The sequence below is a fragment of the Thunnus thynnus genome, chromosome 1, assembly GCF_963924715.1.
Source record: "Thunnus thynnus chromosome 1, fThuThy2.1, whole genome shotgun sequence".
NCBI classification, from domain to species: Eukaryota; Metazoa; Chordata; class Actinopteri; order Scombriformes; family Scombridae; genus Thunnus; species Thunnus thynnus.
In genome coordinates this window covers 4,819,388-4,837,687 of record NC_089517.1, presented here as the reverse complement: position 1 = coordinate 4,837,687, position 18,300 = coordinate 4,819,388, and the positions used below count along the sequence as shown (strand labels likewise).

Sequence of the window (18,300 nt, the reverse complement as noted above, 5' to 3'; positions counted from 1 at the left end):
AGACATTTTTCCAAAGCCTCTGATAAGACACTCTTTCAAACTGTTCACCAGTCACAGTGACCCTGATGAAGTTCGTACTGTAGACCCACACGTGTTGATGTTACTGTGAAAGTGAAGTCTGTGTGTAGGAGGCTGAGGTGTGATGTGTGTTCACTGCTTGTTTTCCACCATATGAGACTGTTCAGTTAAACACAAGTGTCCAACAGATTTCCTCCATTTTCATCTGCCTGGTTCTCTGGACTGTGTTTTTAAAAAAAAAAAAAAAAAAAAAAAATTCCTTTCAGCCACAAGAGGAATTTTTCCTTTTACATCTTTGTCATCATTGATCTACGAAGCCCAGGAGAGGCCATGGAGAAAAGAATAATAATCCATGCTCTCAAATTAATAATTCATCTTCTCGATTTATCTATTTTGCCTGTTCTCCTCTTGTAGAGGCACCAAACGCATCCAGTCTCCCGCAACTTTGAAGAAAGCGATGAAGAAGACATTTCCCCTGTTCTTAGTAATGCATCCATGTGTAACATCAGTTACTGATCCAAGCTGGATCCGAGGCAGCCAGGATTAGCTGTACGTCTTCCTTTCTCACACAAAGGCCATGTTCTTTGCACTTATTGTGCATCCCGAACCCTGAAGCATTTTTTTATGAACTGGATGACATCCGAAGGGGGCATCAAAGATTTTTTGAGAGTGAAAAAGTCTGTGTTGAAGGGTTCTTGGATAACAGTGTTGCGCTTACAAGCCAAAACTCTGAGTATATCCACATATCGTAGTCCAAGATCAAAATAAAACAATTTAGCACAAATTACAAAATTGAGAGCAGGAATTATTAAATTTAGAGCACAGATTATCCATTGACCAGTGCTTCTGTGGAGCGTCTGGAGCGTGTCCAGCTACAGCACATATTAACAAACCTGGCAATCGCACCATTGCTGCATCCAGCTGTTGTTTGCACGAAACTATCCATAAGGCGTTTTTACATTTCTATGTGTGTACAGATGAAACAAACAACATGCAGTGTATTATAAGTGAGCTTTAGAGGTGCTGCTAGGTGTATTTTTGAACTTTGGACAGAGCTGAGCTAGCTGGTCCCCCTGCCTCCAGTCTTTATGCTAAGCTAGGCTAACCTCATCCTGACTCTAGAAACATTTTCCCCAAATGTTAAACTCCCTGCTGTATCTCTGTCTGAACAAGTGAAAGTAAGTGTATTAGAGGAAGAGAATCAGAGAGGAAGAGAGAGAGAATGAGACGAGCAGTGTCAGCGAGACAGAAAGGCACAGAGACGACTGAAGAAGAGTTGATGCTGAAGGAGAGACAGCCAGAAATATAGAGACAGACACTGAGCAAGTGTAATGGAGAGATAGCCTGTGTGTGTGTGTGTGTGTGTGTGTGTGTGCTCTCACAACAGGGAGCGTCACTGAGGACATTTGTCCCTCGTCCGTGGCCACTCTGCAGGTGTCCTCCCCTCAGACACTGGGCCCTTTCTGCTCCGTCCAGCATCAGCATGCATCACATCAGCCCAGTGCGCTCACTGCCTTACTCATCTCACACACACACACACACACACACACACACAAACACACACACAGAGCCACATCACCGGTCTGACCGAGTGGAGGGAGCGTGAGTCCGGGGATTTCATGGAGGTCAGGGATGCGGTCATACGACACAAACCACACGTAACGGAGGGTTAAAGTGCAGCTGACAGATTAGCTTTGTGTCTGGACATAAATGACAAGTATTGATGCTCAATGGAACATTTTATAAGCCGAGCCGGTGGCCCGTTCTAGGCTCACAGATGATCGCAGAGGTTTTGAGGGTGAATCAATGAGCGGCCTGGTGCAGCATGTGAGAGATGAAATCAGCCTGGTGCTGCTGAAACCTGATTGTACAAAGTCTGAGCTGAGTCAGAGTGAAGCAACCAGACGTGGTTCCTGCTTTTACCCGTCTGATATCATCCTCGTCATCTGGTTCATTACAACTTCAATCTTGTTTTTTGGTAGTTTTGGCCATCATTGGTGTCAGTCATGATCTCATAAATAGGTTCTGGGAACACAACTACAATTAACAACTAACATTGTGCATTGCATTCTTGCATTTTTGTTCTTGTCACCTTCATATATTTCATACACTTCATTTCTTTGTCCACAGCACAGTCAGGATTTTAATATTAATTTCAAGTTTTATATCATATTTCACAACTATTATTATTCCATTTTGTGAATAGAGTTAAAATTTTCAATGTAATTTTAATATTTTATTTCATTATTTATTACTTTACTTTCGTTTGTAGCGTCTAATGAGTTTAGTTTCACTCCTGCGTTTTTTCTTTGAGAAAATCAGAAACCAAAAGGGAGAAATTTATATTTAAATTTCTCTGATTTCATGAAGGTGCCCCCTACTTTAACATTTTTCAATTAAATACTGTACCATCATTTGCTTACATAGTTGGAGCCCTCATTTCCTTACAGCAAATCAAATCTTGCATAAATTGATAATGTGTCGTTCTATCTATCATCAGCAGAGCAGATGGTCACACTGAGCCTGATCGCATCCTGCTACACAACACACACGGCCCCTGTGTGCGATTATGAATTTAAGATGACTTTGTGTTTGTGTTTTTTAAATATCATCTTTTTTGAGAAAACCAGAATGTTGAAGTCCTGGTATGTAAGCTTTAAACAAGAAAGCTGATCCTGAGGGTGACTCGGCGGTGTTAGCCAAAGTGAGGCGTAATGGAAACTTGTGCGTGTTGTTTTGTGGGATCGGTGTATTCATGGTCTGTTGGCATTACATGTCGAGGTTCACAGATCGTAATTCAGCATGCAGTATTTCGGCTTTAGTCTGGGGTTGAGGGCTGCGCTGGTCGCCCTGCAGGTTGACACGGCACACGTGTGCATGTGTGTAAAGGCACTGAAACACAGGCAGGCTTTCATTTCCTGCGTCACCCCCCCCCCAGCCTAATTTTCCATCATAAACTCCGCTGGTTTCCCTTTGTCTTGGTTTTGAGCTGCGAGCTGCGTGCCCTGGTTCACTGATCCCAGGGGTATCCCATGTTTCCTTGAGGCCACAAGGACTCTGTGAGGGGGGGTTTCAGTCTTTAAAAGGGTCTGTTGGCAGACATCAACACAGTTACGTGTTCCTTCCAGCATGCTGCATGTACACAACCTCGACTTGCTTTTGTTCAACTCTGAATGTAGATCTCAGATGCTGTGATTCTGTATTTCTGCAGGTTCGATGTTAAAATAAAACTGTCGGTTCTTGATGCGTCATGCTCCATCAGTGAAGAGGGTTCCCCAAATCCCAATCTGGAGTTTGAACTGTAGCTTTTTATTTTAGCTTCCTGCATTATTTTGGACACTGATTACACATCAGTAGAAGAACATTGCAGCCACACGTTGGTTTCTGATTTCATTAATTTGTGATGATCACACATGAGCTCATCTTGTATCAGTTTCCCCAAAGTTTGTAGAGTTCTGTTTACTTCATGGAGTTAAGAGGATTCTACAAAAGTTTTTCTTTATGAAATAATCCTTCAGATAAATTCAAAAATATACGTAGGTCTAACAGAAAAAAGATACTGATGATGTACTACGATATGAATGTTTTTCATGACCAACTTTTTATTTTTTGATAAGTTGTATCCCATTCATACAGAACGGGACAAGCATATATTAATACAACTAAATGACAGATAGTTGCAGAAAATGAGAGCAAAAAACAAATGAAAAGGAAAGAAAATTAAGAACAAAACAAAAACTAACAATACATACAGTTCATCCGCCCACACAGCCCAACCCATCCCGCATTTTAATTCCTGAAAATGTGACTGTTGACAGTCTGAACATTGACAGTCACAGTCGATCTTTCAGATAGTGATGAACCTACAGATAATTATCAGCGACTCTGCAGCTCCTCTCTGCTTTACAGAGCTTTCTAGTGAGTTTTAGCTCATTGTTTATCTGTCCGGCTGCAACTTTACTGTTTTGGTTCACTCTCAGCGCTCTCATAGCGTCATTTTGGGCCGCAGCAGGCAGCTGTTTGCAGAGAAAAATCCCTAAAAAGCCACTGTACACTACCTGCTCAGCACCAAATGGCAAACAGACACAGTTAGCTGTAGACTAGCTGGTGAACATAGTGGAGCATTTGGCAGCTAAAGAGCCAGATATTTCCCTCAGGAGTTGGTAGAGAGCATAATATATAAGAGTGAATATTGGACTTACATCCACCAGATCCACTCAGATACATTTTACATGTAGGATTTCAAATACTAAAAGACCATGAAAACTATGATATTAATGTTGTAGTAGGTATGAAGTATAGATTTACAGATTCTGACATCTTTCATAGATTGAGACAGCAGATTTATAGATTCTTTTGCTGCACTTTGTATGTTTTTACTGTGCCTGCCAATCACCCGCAAAACTCTGTCTACCCTAAATGACTCTCTGGAATTATATGTAATTTGGCGAAGGTTGTTGACGTAGAGTTTTGTTTAGTTTTGAGCTGTTGAGATAAAATATAGTGTATGTTTTTGCGGTGAGGTCTGATGACACTCTGAACAGACTTTTCGACTCAGATGAGGCAAGATGTACAGTAGAAGGAGTCTTATTTTTCAGAAGATGTTTTGCAGATTTTTCAGGCTGTGATGTGTCACATGGAAGCCCTCATTTGCCAATGTAGAAGTGCACACTCCAGCAAATTCCTTTCTTTATCTCCACACTCTAAATCACATCGTGAAGAGGTTTTTCTGTGTCAGAAATTGCTGATGACTTAGAAACAATAAAGTAGATATAGTTTGTTATTGATGGACACAAAGATCTGAAAGTATGATCCCTGAAGTAGGCATTTCTACGCAGTTTGGTGTGGCCTGGAGCCATGCGCCTGCTGAAATATCTCACCAGCCGCATCTTTTCACCTGTAAAATAAGATAATAAAAAACAACTTTACATATATAGCACCTATTATACATAAAAATTCAGCTCAAAGTGCTTTGCAAAACAAAGAGAAGAGCAGACGATGTTAACCTTTAATATATTAAAATACATTTAAAAATAGGGGGAAAGTAAGATAAACAGTTAATAAATGAAATAGAATAACTGAATAGCCATAATAACAGCAACATTTATCTTTATCAAAACCATTTCCACCATCATTATCTCAATAATTGTAATCCGCTAAGACTGAGCCAAAAATAGCAGTAGCAACAAGGATACAATCTCTCATTGGCTTCCCACCCATGAACACTGCCAGTTATGTTCCAGGAGTTACTGCTGATCAAACCTGTGCCAGCCTTGTAGATTGTTTTCCAAGCAGACCTGCATCCAGGAGGAACTTATTTAAAAGGAGTACTCTTTTAAATAAAAAGGGATCAAAATCAATGCAGCAGAACCAGATATCATCTTTTTATTCCACATGTTCTTTTTCTAAAACCCTCTCAAAACCTGGTGCCTACATTACCCACAATGCAACTGGTGATTGAGGGGTGTTATGCTAGTGCAGCTAGCACAGTTTTAAGTAAAAAGGGATTAAAATCAATGCAGCAGAACCAGATATCATATTTTTATTTCATCTTTTTCCAAAAACTTGTCAAAACCTACCCACAATGCAACTGGAGATTGAGGTGTGTTATGCTAGTAACGGCTAATGTAGCCTGGAGCTGCTAGCCTGCAGCAGAGATGAGGAGCTACAGAGGTCTTTTGTAACTCCAAACCCCCAAATTTATTTTTAACTTTTCTAAGTAGTAGCCTTCAGCCCCAACTGACAGTGACTCATATGACATCACTTAAGGCAATTTATCAGATTTCACACAGCTCCCTCTGGAGTTAGTGTTAGCATCTCCCAACACCTGGAAATGCACTTGTGTGTGTAAAAATAGATGGAATTCTCCTTTAATGCTGGCTTAATGTTGTACAGAAGTCACTGTTGTTTTATTTATTGCAGGGATGTTTTATTATACTGCATTAGTTTTATTTAAGTGTACCTAATGAACTGGCAAGTGCGTGTATTTTATATTAGTAGTTATGTTTTTATGATTTTGGCTCTGAATCGTTGCTGTTTGTTGTCCTCAGTACATTTCTTTGTTCTGTGTTTTTAATGTCTGGCTGCTGACCAGATTTCCTTCAGGATGATAATAAAATTAAAGCTGAGTTTTCAAAACCTGAAATCTCATCTGTATTGTTTAACAGCCTGGATGTATTTGTAGAAACATGCTCTGCACACCTCTATGCTGTGTGTATGACGCAGACAAACTACTGATGTTTAGGGCTGCAGCTAACAATTATTTTCATTATTGAATTATCTGTCAGTTATTTTCCTGTTTAATAGATTTGTTGTTTGACATATAAAATGGTGAAAAATGTTGATGATTGTTTCCAAAAGCCCAATTTACAACCTAAAAAATTTAGTTTTGTCCCAACCAACAGTCCACAACCCAAAGATATTCAGTTTGCTGTCATAAAAGACTGAAGAAACCAGAAAATATTCACACGTGACAAGCTGGAATGAGAATCTTTTTTCCTTAAAACTGAGTCAAAATGATTAATTGATTTTAAAAATATTTAATAGGCGATTAATCTTCTGTCAACTGACTAATGGACTAATCGTTGCGGCTCTGCTGATGTTTGAGACAGCGCGGTTTCTGATCTGCTCTCCTCGTTTCTCTGCAGATAACTCTACAGCTGTAAAGGTCGCTTGCTACATCCTGATTGGAGTCGGAGCTTTCTCCATGCTCATGGGCTTCCTCGGCTGCTTGGGGGCCATTTATGAGATCCGCTGTCTGCTCGGCCTGGTGAGTAAGAGGAGAATACTGCATGTTTGTATTTATTTGTGTATGTATGGAAACATCCTGTAGACATGATGATGGATTATGCAGACATCGTACTATGGGAGCATTTACTGCCTTAGAGGTTAAAACTAGTTCTGTGTTTATCACTGATGGCAACAGCAAAGCTTGAAATCACTGGATAAAAATTTAAAGGAAACACTTAAAAGCAAAAACAATCAGTCAGTTAATCGATTAGTTGATAACTGAAGTTATATGCAACTATTTTGACATTCAATGTTTTCATTTTAATCGCTTCTTTCAAGCTTAAATACCAAACAGTTGACAGTTCTGGGTTCTCAAATGTGAGAATTTGCTTTTCCTTGTTTTACATGATAGTAAATTGAATATTTTACAGTTTTGGACTAATCACCGGCTCTAAGAAATTATAATGCACTTTTTTTTTTTTTACTATTTTCTAGGAATTAGTTGAGAAGCTGGTTGTGTCCAAAATCACTCCCATTTTTCTATATAGTGCACTATATCTACTGTCTGCCATTTTATTTGAGTGTTCAAGTGCTAAGTGTGTAAATGTATCCACTAAATATTATAGTAGTAGTAGCAGTAGTATAGTAGAGTATTTCCATTTTATGCTACTTTATACTTCCACTCCACTACATTTATGTGACTTATAGTTGCAAGTTACTTTTACTAGTTAAGATTTTATATAAAATAATATATTTTAATATTCTAACTGTTGTTTAAATTGTCCACTCTTTTCTTTTCTTTTTAAAATGTGTCATGCACTTTGAGCTGCATCAGTGTGTGAAAGGTGCTTTTATACAGTAAATAAAGTGTTTCATTGTTATCATTATCAAAAAAAACATGATACACTGTATATAATATGAAGCAGTACTATTATTATTAATTACTGACTAAAATTGGCACCACAACGATAAACTACAACATTAAAATGCTTTTACTTGTATTAATTACTGATAAAAACAAAAATATAATATACTGTAATATAACTCTAAAAGAACTTTTGATACTTTAAGTACATTTTTAAGTTGAGTTTTACTTGTACTGGAATATTTTTAAGACTACAGTATTTATACTTTTACTTTAGTAAAGGATCTGATAGTAATCTGGATTTTCCATCACTTACTGTCACAGGAAGTAGTGATGAAGTGATTTCACAGAGTCGATGTTGTCAGTTGAATCATCTGCCTGTTGTTTTATCTGCGTCATTGTACACAGAGTAACGCAAGAAAACATCATGACAGGCTGGTTTCTGTTGCTGCTCTGACACTCTCAGCTCTGGTGCTGAATGTTAACGAAGTCGACTAAACTAAACGTTGTCAGCAGCCAATCAGAAGAGACGCCCAACTCAACCTAAATATGACCAGGACACACAGGGATGATGAATACTGACAATAAAACATGAATCTTACAAGTCAAACAAAAGACTCACGTAGGCTGTTAAAGCAGTTTGATTATTAATTAACCATGTTAATTAAACATGTTTATAGATATGAAAAAGCTTGAACCATGAGCACATGACAAAGTAATATATTGACGTACTACTACTACTACTATCTTCTGAGGTTTTATAGATTTTACATATGATTAATCAGAAAGATAATCAATAGTTAGTAGCAGCCCCAACACACTGTTTTAAAATGTGTCTTCATGAGTGTGTTTGTCATCTATTGTTGATCTCACAATCCTTCCTCCCTCCTCTTCAGTACTTCACCTGCCTCCTGCTGATCCTCCTCGCTCAGATCACAGCCGGCACTCTCATCTACTTCCAGAAGGCGTTGGTGAGTGATGTCACTTCCTCCATCCCACTGAACTTATGTGTTTTTCAGCAACAAGAAAGCGCCTTCAGCTTCCTGTCTTCACCAGAAGTGGAGATGTGACGCCTTGTGTACATTGACATCTGCTGCTAGTAATCACCTCGCGCCCACATTTACGTAGATATCTGATTGATTTTATAAAATAATGCACAAACGCTGGCAGAGCTGAAAGAACACCACTTTCTTCTGCAGCAGTCTGACAAACACTGAGCGCTATTTTCATACCGGCGCTAATTAGATCATTTCTCCTACACAACACCCGAATCAGCTGCTCATGTTTCTGTTCAAATAGTCATGAGACTGTGTCGATATTTGTATTTTCATTATGTGTTTATAACAATATGATATCAAAACATAAGTTGCCTGAATGTGGCCATTCAAAACGTGCTGATACAATATTTCTTTATCTAAAACACAGAGTGCAGAAGAGTGGAAACTCAGTTAGTTACACTATTACACACAGTCCTCATGGCTTTGGCTCTTTATTGTGTAACCAGCTAATAATTCCAACTTGTATTTTCAATAAAATATGTTATTAGTTGTGTTTATAAATCAGAAAACAGACCAGCAAAGAAGAAAAACCATCTGGTTTAGTGATCGTTTGTGACAAATGCAAAGAATGGTGATGTAAAACTATATATAAAACTATATATTATATAATATATTAAGTAATAATCTGCATCATTGTACCTCTGTGTCAGCAAATCCAATGGATGTCACGTAAGAGTGAAAACACTTATTTCAAACATGGTCCCAAGATGTTAAAAGACAAAGAAACATTAACAAGAACAAGATGTTTGACATATGAAAATAATCTTTCTCATCTCATATCTGTGGTGGATGCGGTCATGTCAGTTCACATGACCTCCTCAAACTTGTGAAACATTTGTTCCCAAAAACCGCAACATTCATTATGGGAATTTCCCCCTTTTTAGTCTCACCTAGAATCTGCATTAATGAATGTAAATGTTGACTGTGTGCAGTGAGTTTTAACAGATGGAATGTGGTGGTTTGCAGCACACCTGTTAATAATACACCTTCATCCTCTGATTGGTTGGCGCTCACACTGGCTGTTTGTCATAACGTGCCATCAGAAGCAGTGTAACAACAACAAGAAGGAACAACAACATGTGCTATCAATAGAAACTGATTCTAACCTTCCTGGGTTTCATAATAAGTGTACGACTTTAACTGAGAATACAGCATCTGATAAGCATCATCTGATAAGGTGACATCTGGTCAATGTCATACACCAATAAACTGAAATTGAAACTGACAGCGTTTGGTGTCGCGCCGCCCTCTAGTGTTTAATATGAAGTATTTACATATAAACAAAAGGCAGCAGAGATGTTTAAGTGGAAAATTACTCTTGAGTAGCTACTGTATCGGAATATGTCAGTAATTTTACTTCTTTTGTGGTTATTTTAATATTTTTTTATTATTTTTTTCTTAAAGATCCCCTCCAGACATATTTTAAGACATATAAAAATACTCTGCTTTGAGTAATAATTTGTATGTGATGTTTTTTTGTCACAAAAAAAGTACAAATACCTGACATCTCCTTCTTCCTCATTCAAAAATCTAGAAGCTATGAATATGCATATTTTTCATTCCAAACGTTGAACGTCGTGACACAAGACGTCTCCTCCTTCACTGTAAAGTCTATTCTCAGTGTTTGTGCACCGGAGGCTTCAAGTTTCCACATCGCGCTCGTGTAATGTCTCTGGCTGACGTCCTGAGGCCAGTTGTCTTTTGAACTCTGCCCCCTTCGTCTCGGGGAATCATCTTATCCCCACCCTGCACTGCTGATTGATGAGCCCAGTGCTCTATTAATATATAATATACAACATGCACTTTAGTTGTTGCACTTATAGTTTCTACTTTGTACTCCGTTATTATGCGCTTTATGCTTTTTCATTTTTATTTATTGTCATTCTTTCCTGTATGTATTTTAGATTGTCCTGCAGGGGAATAAAGTTCTTTGAATTTAACTGAAAAGTACTTTCACCTCAACTTCCAACAAAGTAACAGCACATCTAACTGAGTCGGACACAGTTCTGTTTATTCCAGTTTATTCCTGGACTGTTTGTTGTTATCTGTGCTGCTGCTGTCACAGTATCACACTGTGAAATAGTTTATGAGCTGGACGATGACATGAACGTCCACAACTAAAGATTATTTTCATTATCAATTAATCTATTTATTATTTTCTCAGTAAATTGATTAGTTGTTTAGTTTATAAAATGTTAGAAAATGATGAAAAATGTCCGTTGCTGTTTCCAGAAGCTCAAGCTAACGTCCTCAAATGTCTTGTTTTGTCCCGACCAACAGTCCACAACCCAAAGATATTCAGTTTACCGTCACAGAGAACTAAAGAAACCAGAAAATATTCACATTTGACATTTGGACTTAAAAAAATGACTCAAAACAATTAATCAATTATCAAAATTGTTGGCGATTAATTTAATAGTTTGCAACTAATCGATTAATCGACTAATCGTTTCAGCTCTAGTAGCATGTTTGTTTATATTTTACTGATTTGCTCAAGCAACAAAAGAAGAAGAAGAGAGAAAACCCGACAGACTTGGAGCAGAAGTCGTCTTGGCTCTGCTGAAATGGACTTTGAGTTCATGGCTTCATGTCTTTGCTTCAAGTATCTGAATAGAAAAGGCTGTAAAAAAAGAGGAACTCAGTTCTTCGGACTGCAGACAGATCTCTGTTTATTGTATCTGAACATTTGTTGGAAGCTCTTGGCTCTTCTCAGCCTCTGCTCACTCTCTGCCAAATTGAGTTTCAAGGCAAACCTCCCCTCCTTCTGCTCTGTAACGAGGGAATATCTGCTTTTCCAGGACAGTACGCAGATCTGTGTTCACTGGAGACCTTGAGCGTCTGGATCCTCGGATCTCTTAGAGAAAAGATTTAACAACAATTACACACAGATTTCCTGCGTCTCCAGTGGTTTGGATCCATTCAGAAACAACACTTCTGTGTTTGGCTTCTGGTTGAAACTACTTAATGTTCTGAACATGCTGGAAATCTGACCACTGATCGCAGATCTGGCTGCCAAAATCTTCACAGCAAGAATGCATGGCTCATGATTCACTTGACATACCAAAGTCAAGAAAAAATAGGACATTATTCAGGAATGCAAGTGAAACATGACACTGATTTAAACTGCTGTAATACTGTGATGTTAATTTATCCTACAGATGTGTTTCTTTTTCAGGAAACTTTATGGTGTTTTTGTTACAAGAAAATCAATCTTGTGTCTGTATGTTGCTGGAAGGTGATTTCTTTATGTTTTGACAAAGCTAGGCTAGCTGTTTCCCTCAGTTTCTAGTCTTTATGCTAAGCTAAGCTAACCAGCTGCTGGTGGTAGCTTCATGTTTACCATAAACATTCGAGAGTGGTATCAATCCTCTCATCTAACTCTCAGCAAATAGAATAGAATAAGCTTATTTCCCAAAATAATAACAATAATGATACTTTATGTATGTAAGTGCTTCACAAGTCGATACAAACAAGGTAAACAAAGACAAAAGTTAGGAAAATTAAACCATTAAGACAGAGCAGTGCTAAAAAGATCAAGAACATTAAAGGGAACATAATCATGGTTTTTGTTTTTTTACACAGTTATGACGTCAGGTGTTAAACACAGTCAAAGTTCCAAAACTTGAGGTGAACGTGTGTAAAAATGCTCCCTGCAAGTCAAAACCCAGGGCTTCAGCCTGCCCTCAACACATAGTTTGTAAAGTTACCATTACTTCCCCATCGAACTGACATCAGATCGTTTGCACTTCTGCTCAAACGGCCGTCCATTCTGTAGCCTTGGTAGCTAACGTTGTTCATGTTGTCCACTCTTATATTTCAGATCGGATTCAGACTTGAACATGTACGGATGTGTTTCAGAAGTTTCTATTTTGAGTAAAGAAGGAGAAAAAGAAGTGAAATCCTACTATGATTGTTTATTGACGTAGCCTCTGGAGTGGAATTCATCGGGAGGCGGGGTCTTAAAGAGACAGGAGCTAAAACAGCCTGTTTCAGACAGAGGCTGAACTGAGGGGCTGCATAAAGAGCCAGTATAAGATGAATAAGGAGTTTTTTGAACTGTAAATCATGCAAAGATATTCCTGTAGAGCCCCAGAATATAAATATACACCTGGAAATGTGCATGATAGGTGCCCTTTAATTAAAACATATTAAAGAAATAAAACCAGGTATAAGTACATAGATTCATACACACACGGGCGCGTACATACATATATTCCTACAGATGCTACATCACACACATGCACATATCAAACTATTCCTTTAAGTCAATGATGAGACAAAAAACTAAACCTACAGCTTCTTCTTCTGCACTCTATCACTGATGTGTGTTCAGATTGAATACAGTGTAATTTTCCATCTAATTTATGTGTGCGGGTTTGAACACTGGAGTGTTTTTGCAGTCCATATTTATTCACCACAAGAGACTAATGAACATGACACACCAGCAGTTGCACTTTCGCTCCTGTTGTCTCTGTGTGTTCTCTTAAACTGGAGTCCTACAGTTCTGGGAATACAATATTTTTCCTCGAGGAAACATTTTCAATTCAAGAGGACACAACTTTCTGCTTCAGTTTGAACCAGCTAGAGTAAATCTGCCATGTTTGATTAGATATTTTATCAACACTACAACCTGTTTTCTTTCAGTTAAATGATGAGATGTCCAAGATCGTCACCAAAGTGCTGGACAACTATCCAGGAAACAACTCCACCACAGAGCAGGCCTGGGACTTCATCCAGAGGAATGTGAGTCAGATTCATGCTCTTTAAATCTGTTTTTATCTGAAATGAAAGCTGCTTTTAAATAACTACAAATACAAACATGAACTAAGTGTCTCATACTGAAGTGTTTCCGTCAGTTGATGTTTCAATCGTTACTGCAAAAAGAGTTTTTTAGTGCTGAAATTCTTTATTTTTCACCCTTAACATGTTTCCAATACAAATTAACCCTTTCAGCCCAATTAATTTGAGTAAAAAACATCACCTACTTATTCTCACATAGACGTACTGTAATACACATCTGTATGAAACCAAATCCGTCCATTTTTTTTACCTTTGATGATGAAATTAAGATATTTTAATGGATTTTAAGGGGATTTATTAATGGATTGTAATATATTAAGGTATTTGTAATGGATTACATGCACAGGTTAAGGGGTTTTTAAGAGGTAAAAAATTGATGGTTGATTTTCATGTTTTTTTGTTCAATTTTAAAGGGTTTTTAATGCTTACAATGTGTGATATTATATGTTGTAGGCAGTTAAAGCTGAGGCCATTGCTAAATTATTTATTAACATTAATAAATGTTTGTGAACTCTTTGTAAAGGGTGACTTATCAGACAGTGGTACCAGAAAACAGAATGATTTGTTCAATTCAATATTCATTTTAAAATGCTGAAAGATAAATGAGTTTTCCTTTTAATTCTTTGATTGTGAACTTTGAAGACAACAATAGACAGTTATCCAGTCCTGGTGTCTATATTCGGCATCAGTTTCAGTTAGTGGGCTGAGCTGATCTGTCATTCAAAAATCTTCCTGCCAAACTCTCAATCTAACATCTGACAGGAAAATTGATGCAGAGACCAATTTTTCTGCCTCTTAAGTCGACAAATTGACTTAACCCATAATTGACGAGGCGTTTTCATTCCTGTCTGAAGAGCTGCTCAAACTGAAACATCCTTGAAAAGTGTTTTTTTTTTTTGTGGGCTGCTGCTGACAGTCTCTCTGATCTTTTCATTCATGATGCTACTGATTCTCCCTGCTGACCTCCGTCCTGCCGTCTGTGTGCAGATGGAGTGCTGCGGCTGGAACGGTCGTCTGGACTGGAACGGGAACATGGTTATCATCAACAGCTCTCAGCTGCTGTTTCCCTGCTCCTGCCAGAACATCTCCGTCACCACCGGAAACTTCTCCGACAGTGGATTCTGTGAGGCTCAGACACCCGACTGGCCCGTATACGACACGGTAAACCATGTTTTCTGTTACTCTCACCTGACATGAAGGATTGGGGGGTGGAGAGGCTCATACTGGTTGTGTTCTTCATTCAATCACTCTGTGTTTCTGTGTCTTAATCAGGGCTGTGCTGCCAGCGTGGAGAGCTGGCTCCTCACCAACATCTGGGTCATCCTGGGTATCTGCCTCGCAGTGGCTTTTATTGAGGTATGGCAGCACCATCGTTCATAAACAAGTCATTACCTGCTGGCTGGTGATTTTCTATATTTTTCTTATCATCAACAAATAAAAAGACCAAAGCTGACAATGACCTGGTCTACTAACAAGTATTGTGTGTATCCAAAACCTGATATATCTTATTCCTCTGTGCCATAGACGTCTGTTGTCGTCCAAAAACTATTAAAAACACGTCGGTGAGTCACACCGTTGCACTGGGTGACATGTTCCTTAATTATAAAGAGTTTAGTCACATTGATTTGTTTAGAAACGGCTCCAAAGACTAATAACACATTTACATTTTACATTTACATTTTGTCTTTTGGCAGACGCTTTAATCCAAAGTGACTTACAATCGAGGCAAAACAATCAAGCATTAGAGAGTGACTCCAAAGGGCCGTGGTACAAATTCTCAAGTAGCTGACCAGATACAAGTGCATTGAGAAAGAGACAGAAGGAGGTGTTTTTGTTTGTTTTATTAATATATAAAGTAAGAAACAACTTGAAGTAGACAAGCACATAAGAAATACCATAAGCAACAAGAAAAAAGTGCAACAATCAACAAAGTGCTAAAAAGGTTAAAGGGGCTCAAGACTTCAGGTGTTCACGAAAGAGCTGAATTTTCAGGCGTTTCTTGAATGTACACGTTTTCAGTCAGTTGGTCCGTGTAGGGCAGACGCCACTGAGCATGTGCAGGACCATCATTTTTATTGTAAACAATTGATAATTTTTCATGTCTTTTCGACCTGTATGAAGTTAGTATATTCTTCTGAATCCTCCAGCTCACAGTTTCTTCTTCTTGTGCGTCAGACAAATAGTAAAAAAAACAAAACTTAAGTACATAGTCAAGAGGTTGTGATATGTAGCACAACAAGTTAGTGAAGCTGTAAACAGAACGTTCCTGCACATGCTCAGTGGTGTCTGCGACAGAGACTGAAAATGTGATCGCTGTTATTAGTCTCTGGAGCCTTTCTAAACAAACTAACTTGAACAAACTCTTCATGGTGAAGGAACATGTAACCAGTGCAGCAGTGTGGCTCATTGATGTGTCTTTAATAGTTTCTGGACAACAATGAAAGGTCTACGGCACAGAGGAATAAGATATAACAGGCTTTAGATACACACACAACACTTCTGAGTAAATCAGTTCAAAGTTGGTTTGGATCCAAACATGAAATTTGTTGACCATAAGAAAAATATGGAAAATCACCAGAATGATCCTTTTACAAGCAAAAGTCCTGCATTCACAATTGTACTTAAGTAAAAGTAAATTCTAATTAAATAATCTATCTTGCCTTCTTTTCCAGGCTTTTGAAATAAATTTAGAAATCATAAATATATCCAAATTAAACATTGCATTTCATGCAGTACTTTTTTTTTAATGTGGTGTTGTTTTACATGTAAAAGTTCACGTTCGAAAAGCCAAATGAAACATTTAAATCATGTTTTGGAGATATGAAATGTTTGGTCTGTCTTGTGTTTGTGTTTGACAGCTGCTGGGGATGATGCTGTCCATCTGCCTGTGCAGGAACATCCACACGGAGTACAGCAAAGTGCCAAAGTACTAAAGATCAACCAACAACGTCCTTGAACTGAAGATTCACAGAAACAGAGAGAGTAAACGTGATGCATTTTTCCACCCTGTATTAGGTGAAATATTTTGTCCAAATGTAAAATACTGTAATGTGAGTTTGCTTCATATTTTGTTGGATTATTCTTCTTTTGAGGCACTTCCATCTGTTTTTTGTCAGCCCAGTTTTCCTTGGAGAACTTTTAGAGACTTTTTTTAGTTTGAACTTTGGATCAGAGAGCGATGCTGAAAAATGTTTTAGAAATATTGGATCTGAGAAATAAGCTGAGGAAAGTAAGAAATGATGGATGAGGAGGATACATGCAGGCTCTCAGGCTCAGATTACAGTGTTGCTGGTATCCATTAAGACTGTTTCTCTGTTAGTTTTCGCTTCATCGTTTCACATTTTAGTTTCCCAGAAAAACCTGAAGCGAGAGATTCATACAGATTTGGGAGATTCTGCACGACAACTGATTTGGACAACTGGAAAATCCACAGAGTGTGGTGTGTGTGTGTGTTTTGTTTTGTTTTTGTTTTTTTTATTTTTATACACCAGCGTTTTTGAGTTATTGTGAAAAGTTTTTAGTACTTTGTATATAATTTTAGTCATTATTTGTGTGAATTTGAATCAAAAAAAAAAAAAAATACTGCCAGTGTTTTCTTTAGACGCTGGTCTGTCCTTGAATTTTAAAAAGTTCTTTTCTTTTCATGTTTTCTTAATTTTGAAAGGATTTTGTTTTGGAAATAATGGAAATAATGAGGTACTAAAGAAAAAAACCTTTATGACTCCAAAAGTACCACTCCCAGTTTACAATTGTCTTTGATGGCAAGCAGAAACAAGACTTCTTTTTAAAGATAGCTTTAAGTTCATCTACAAGCCCATATTCTACCTAGTTTAACCTAAAAGAACAAGTGTTTGAGCAGTGAAATGTTTCTTTTAACCACTTTTGAAATATGTGAACTTTGAATATGAGGAAAGGGAAAGAATAGATTTTAAGTTCTATTTTGGAGCAGAGGAAATATTTTTGGGGAGATCCATCCTGGAAGTGAAATTTGTTTATAAAACAAATCATTTAAAATTCATTTATGTAAAATTTTAACTTTCAGCCAAGATCTTGTGTTGTTTTTAAGAATGTACAAATACACCACTCTGTTTCCTTTTTATGTACAGTCTGTATGAAAAACATTCACTTAACCTTATAATGGTTCCTAAGACAGAAAAGGACGTCTGTTTATAACTAGATGGACTTCTGGTAGCTAGCTGGATTAGTAAGTGTGTACTCACAACATTCATTCTGTTTCATTTTGCCAATAAACTGATTACAATACTTTCTTTGTTTGAAATCAATCATTGCTGCAAAAATTGCATCCAAGTTTTGTTGCATTCATATTGTATGTATGTATGTATGTATGTGTGTATAAATATAAAATGAAAGAAATCTCAGCACAATTCTGAAAGGTGCAGTGTGTAGAATTTAGTGGCATTTAGCAGAATGCACTTAACAGAAATGGAATATAATATTCATAAGTGTTTGTTTTAATTAGTGTATAATCACCTGAAAATATTGATTGAATTGTTGTGTTTTCATTACCTTAGAATGAGCCCTTTGTATCTACATAGGGAGCGGATTCTCTTCTACAGAGCCCGCCATATTGCACCACCATGTTTCTGCAGTAGCCCAGAACGAACAAACTAAACACTGGCTCTAGAGAGGGACTTTCACATTTTTCGTGAGTTTTGCAGCCACCGGAGGTTCTCCTACATGCTTAGAAGGGGTATTCAGTTGGTTGCACTCTGCAACCTCACTGCTAGATGCTGCAAAATCCTACACACTGGTCCTTTACAGCCATACTAATTAATATTTTTATAACTATGTATGAACTGTCAGTGTGTA

At 37.7% G+C, this 18,300-nt stretch overlaps 1 protein-coding gene across 1 annotated transcript in view; it reads left to right on the top strand.

Moving 5' to 3' along the window:
* The window catches only part of LOC137192683 (CD82 antigen-like), a 39,776-nt gene extending 22,043 nt beyond the window's left edge, over positions 1 to 17,733 (top strand). Inside the window, exons 4-9 of the mRNA XM_067603596.1 lie at positions 6,666 to 6,787; positions 8,509 to 8,583; positions 13,315 to 13,413; positions 14,458 to 14,631; positions 14,743 to 14,826; positions 16,329 to 17,733. Coding sequence (XP_067459697.1) covers positions 6,666 to 6,787; positions 8,509 to 8,583; positions 13,315 to 13,413; positions 14,458 to 14,631; positions 14,743 to 14,826; positions 16,329 to 16,403 — 629 coding nt within the window. The 3' untranslated portion in view covers positions 16,404 to 17,733. The remainder of the gene's footprint in view (positions 1 to 6,665; positions 6,788 to 8,508; positions 8,584 to 13,314; positions 13,414 to 14,457; positions 14,632 to 14,742; positions 14,827 to 16,328) is intronic.
* The last annotated feature ends 567 nt before the right edge of the window (positions 17,734 to 18,300 follow it).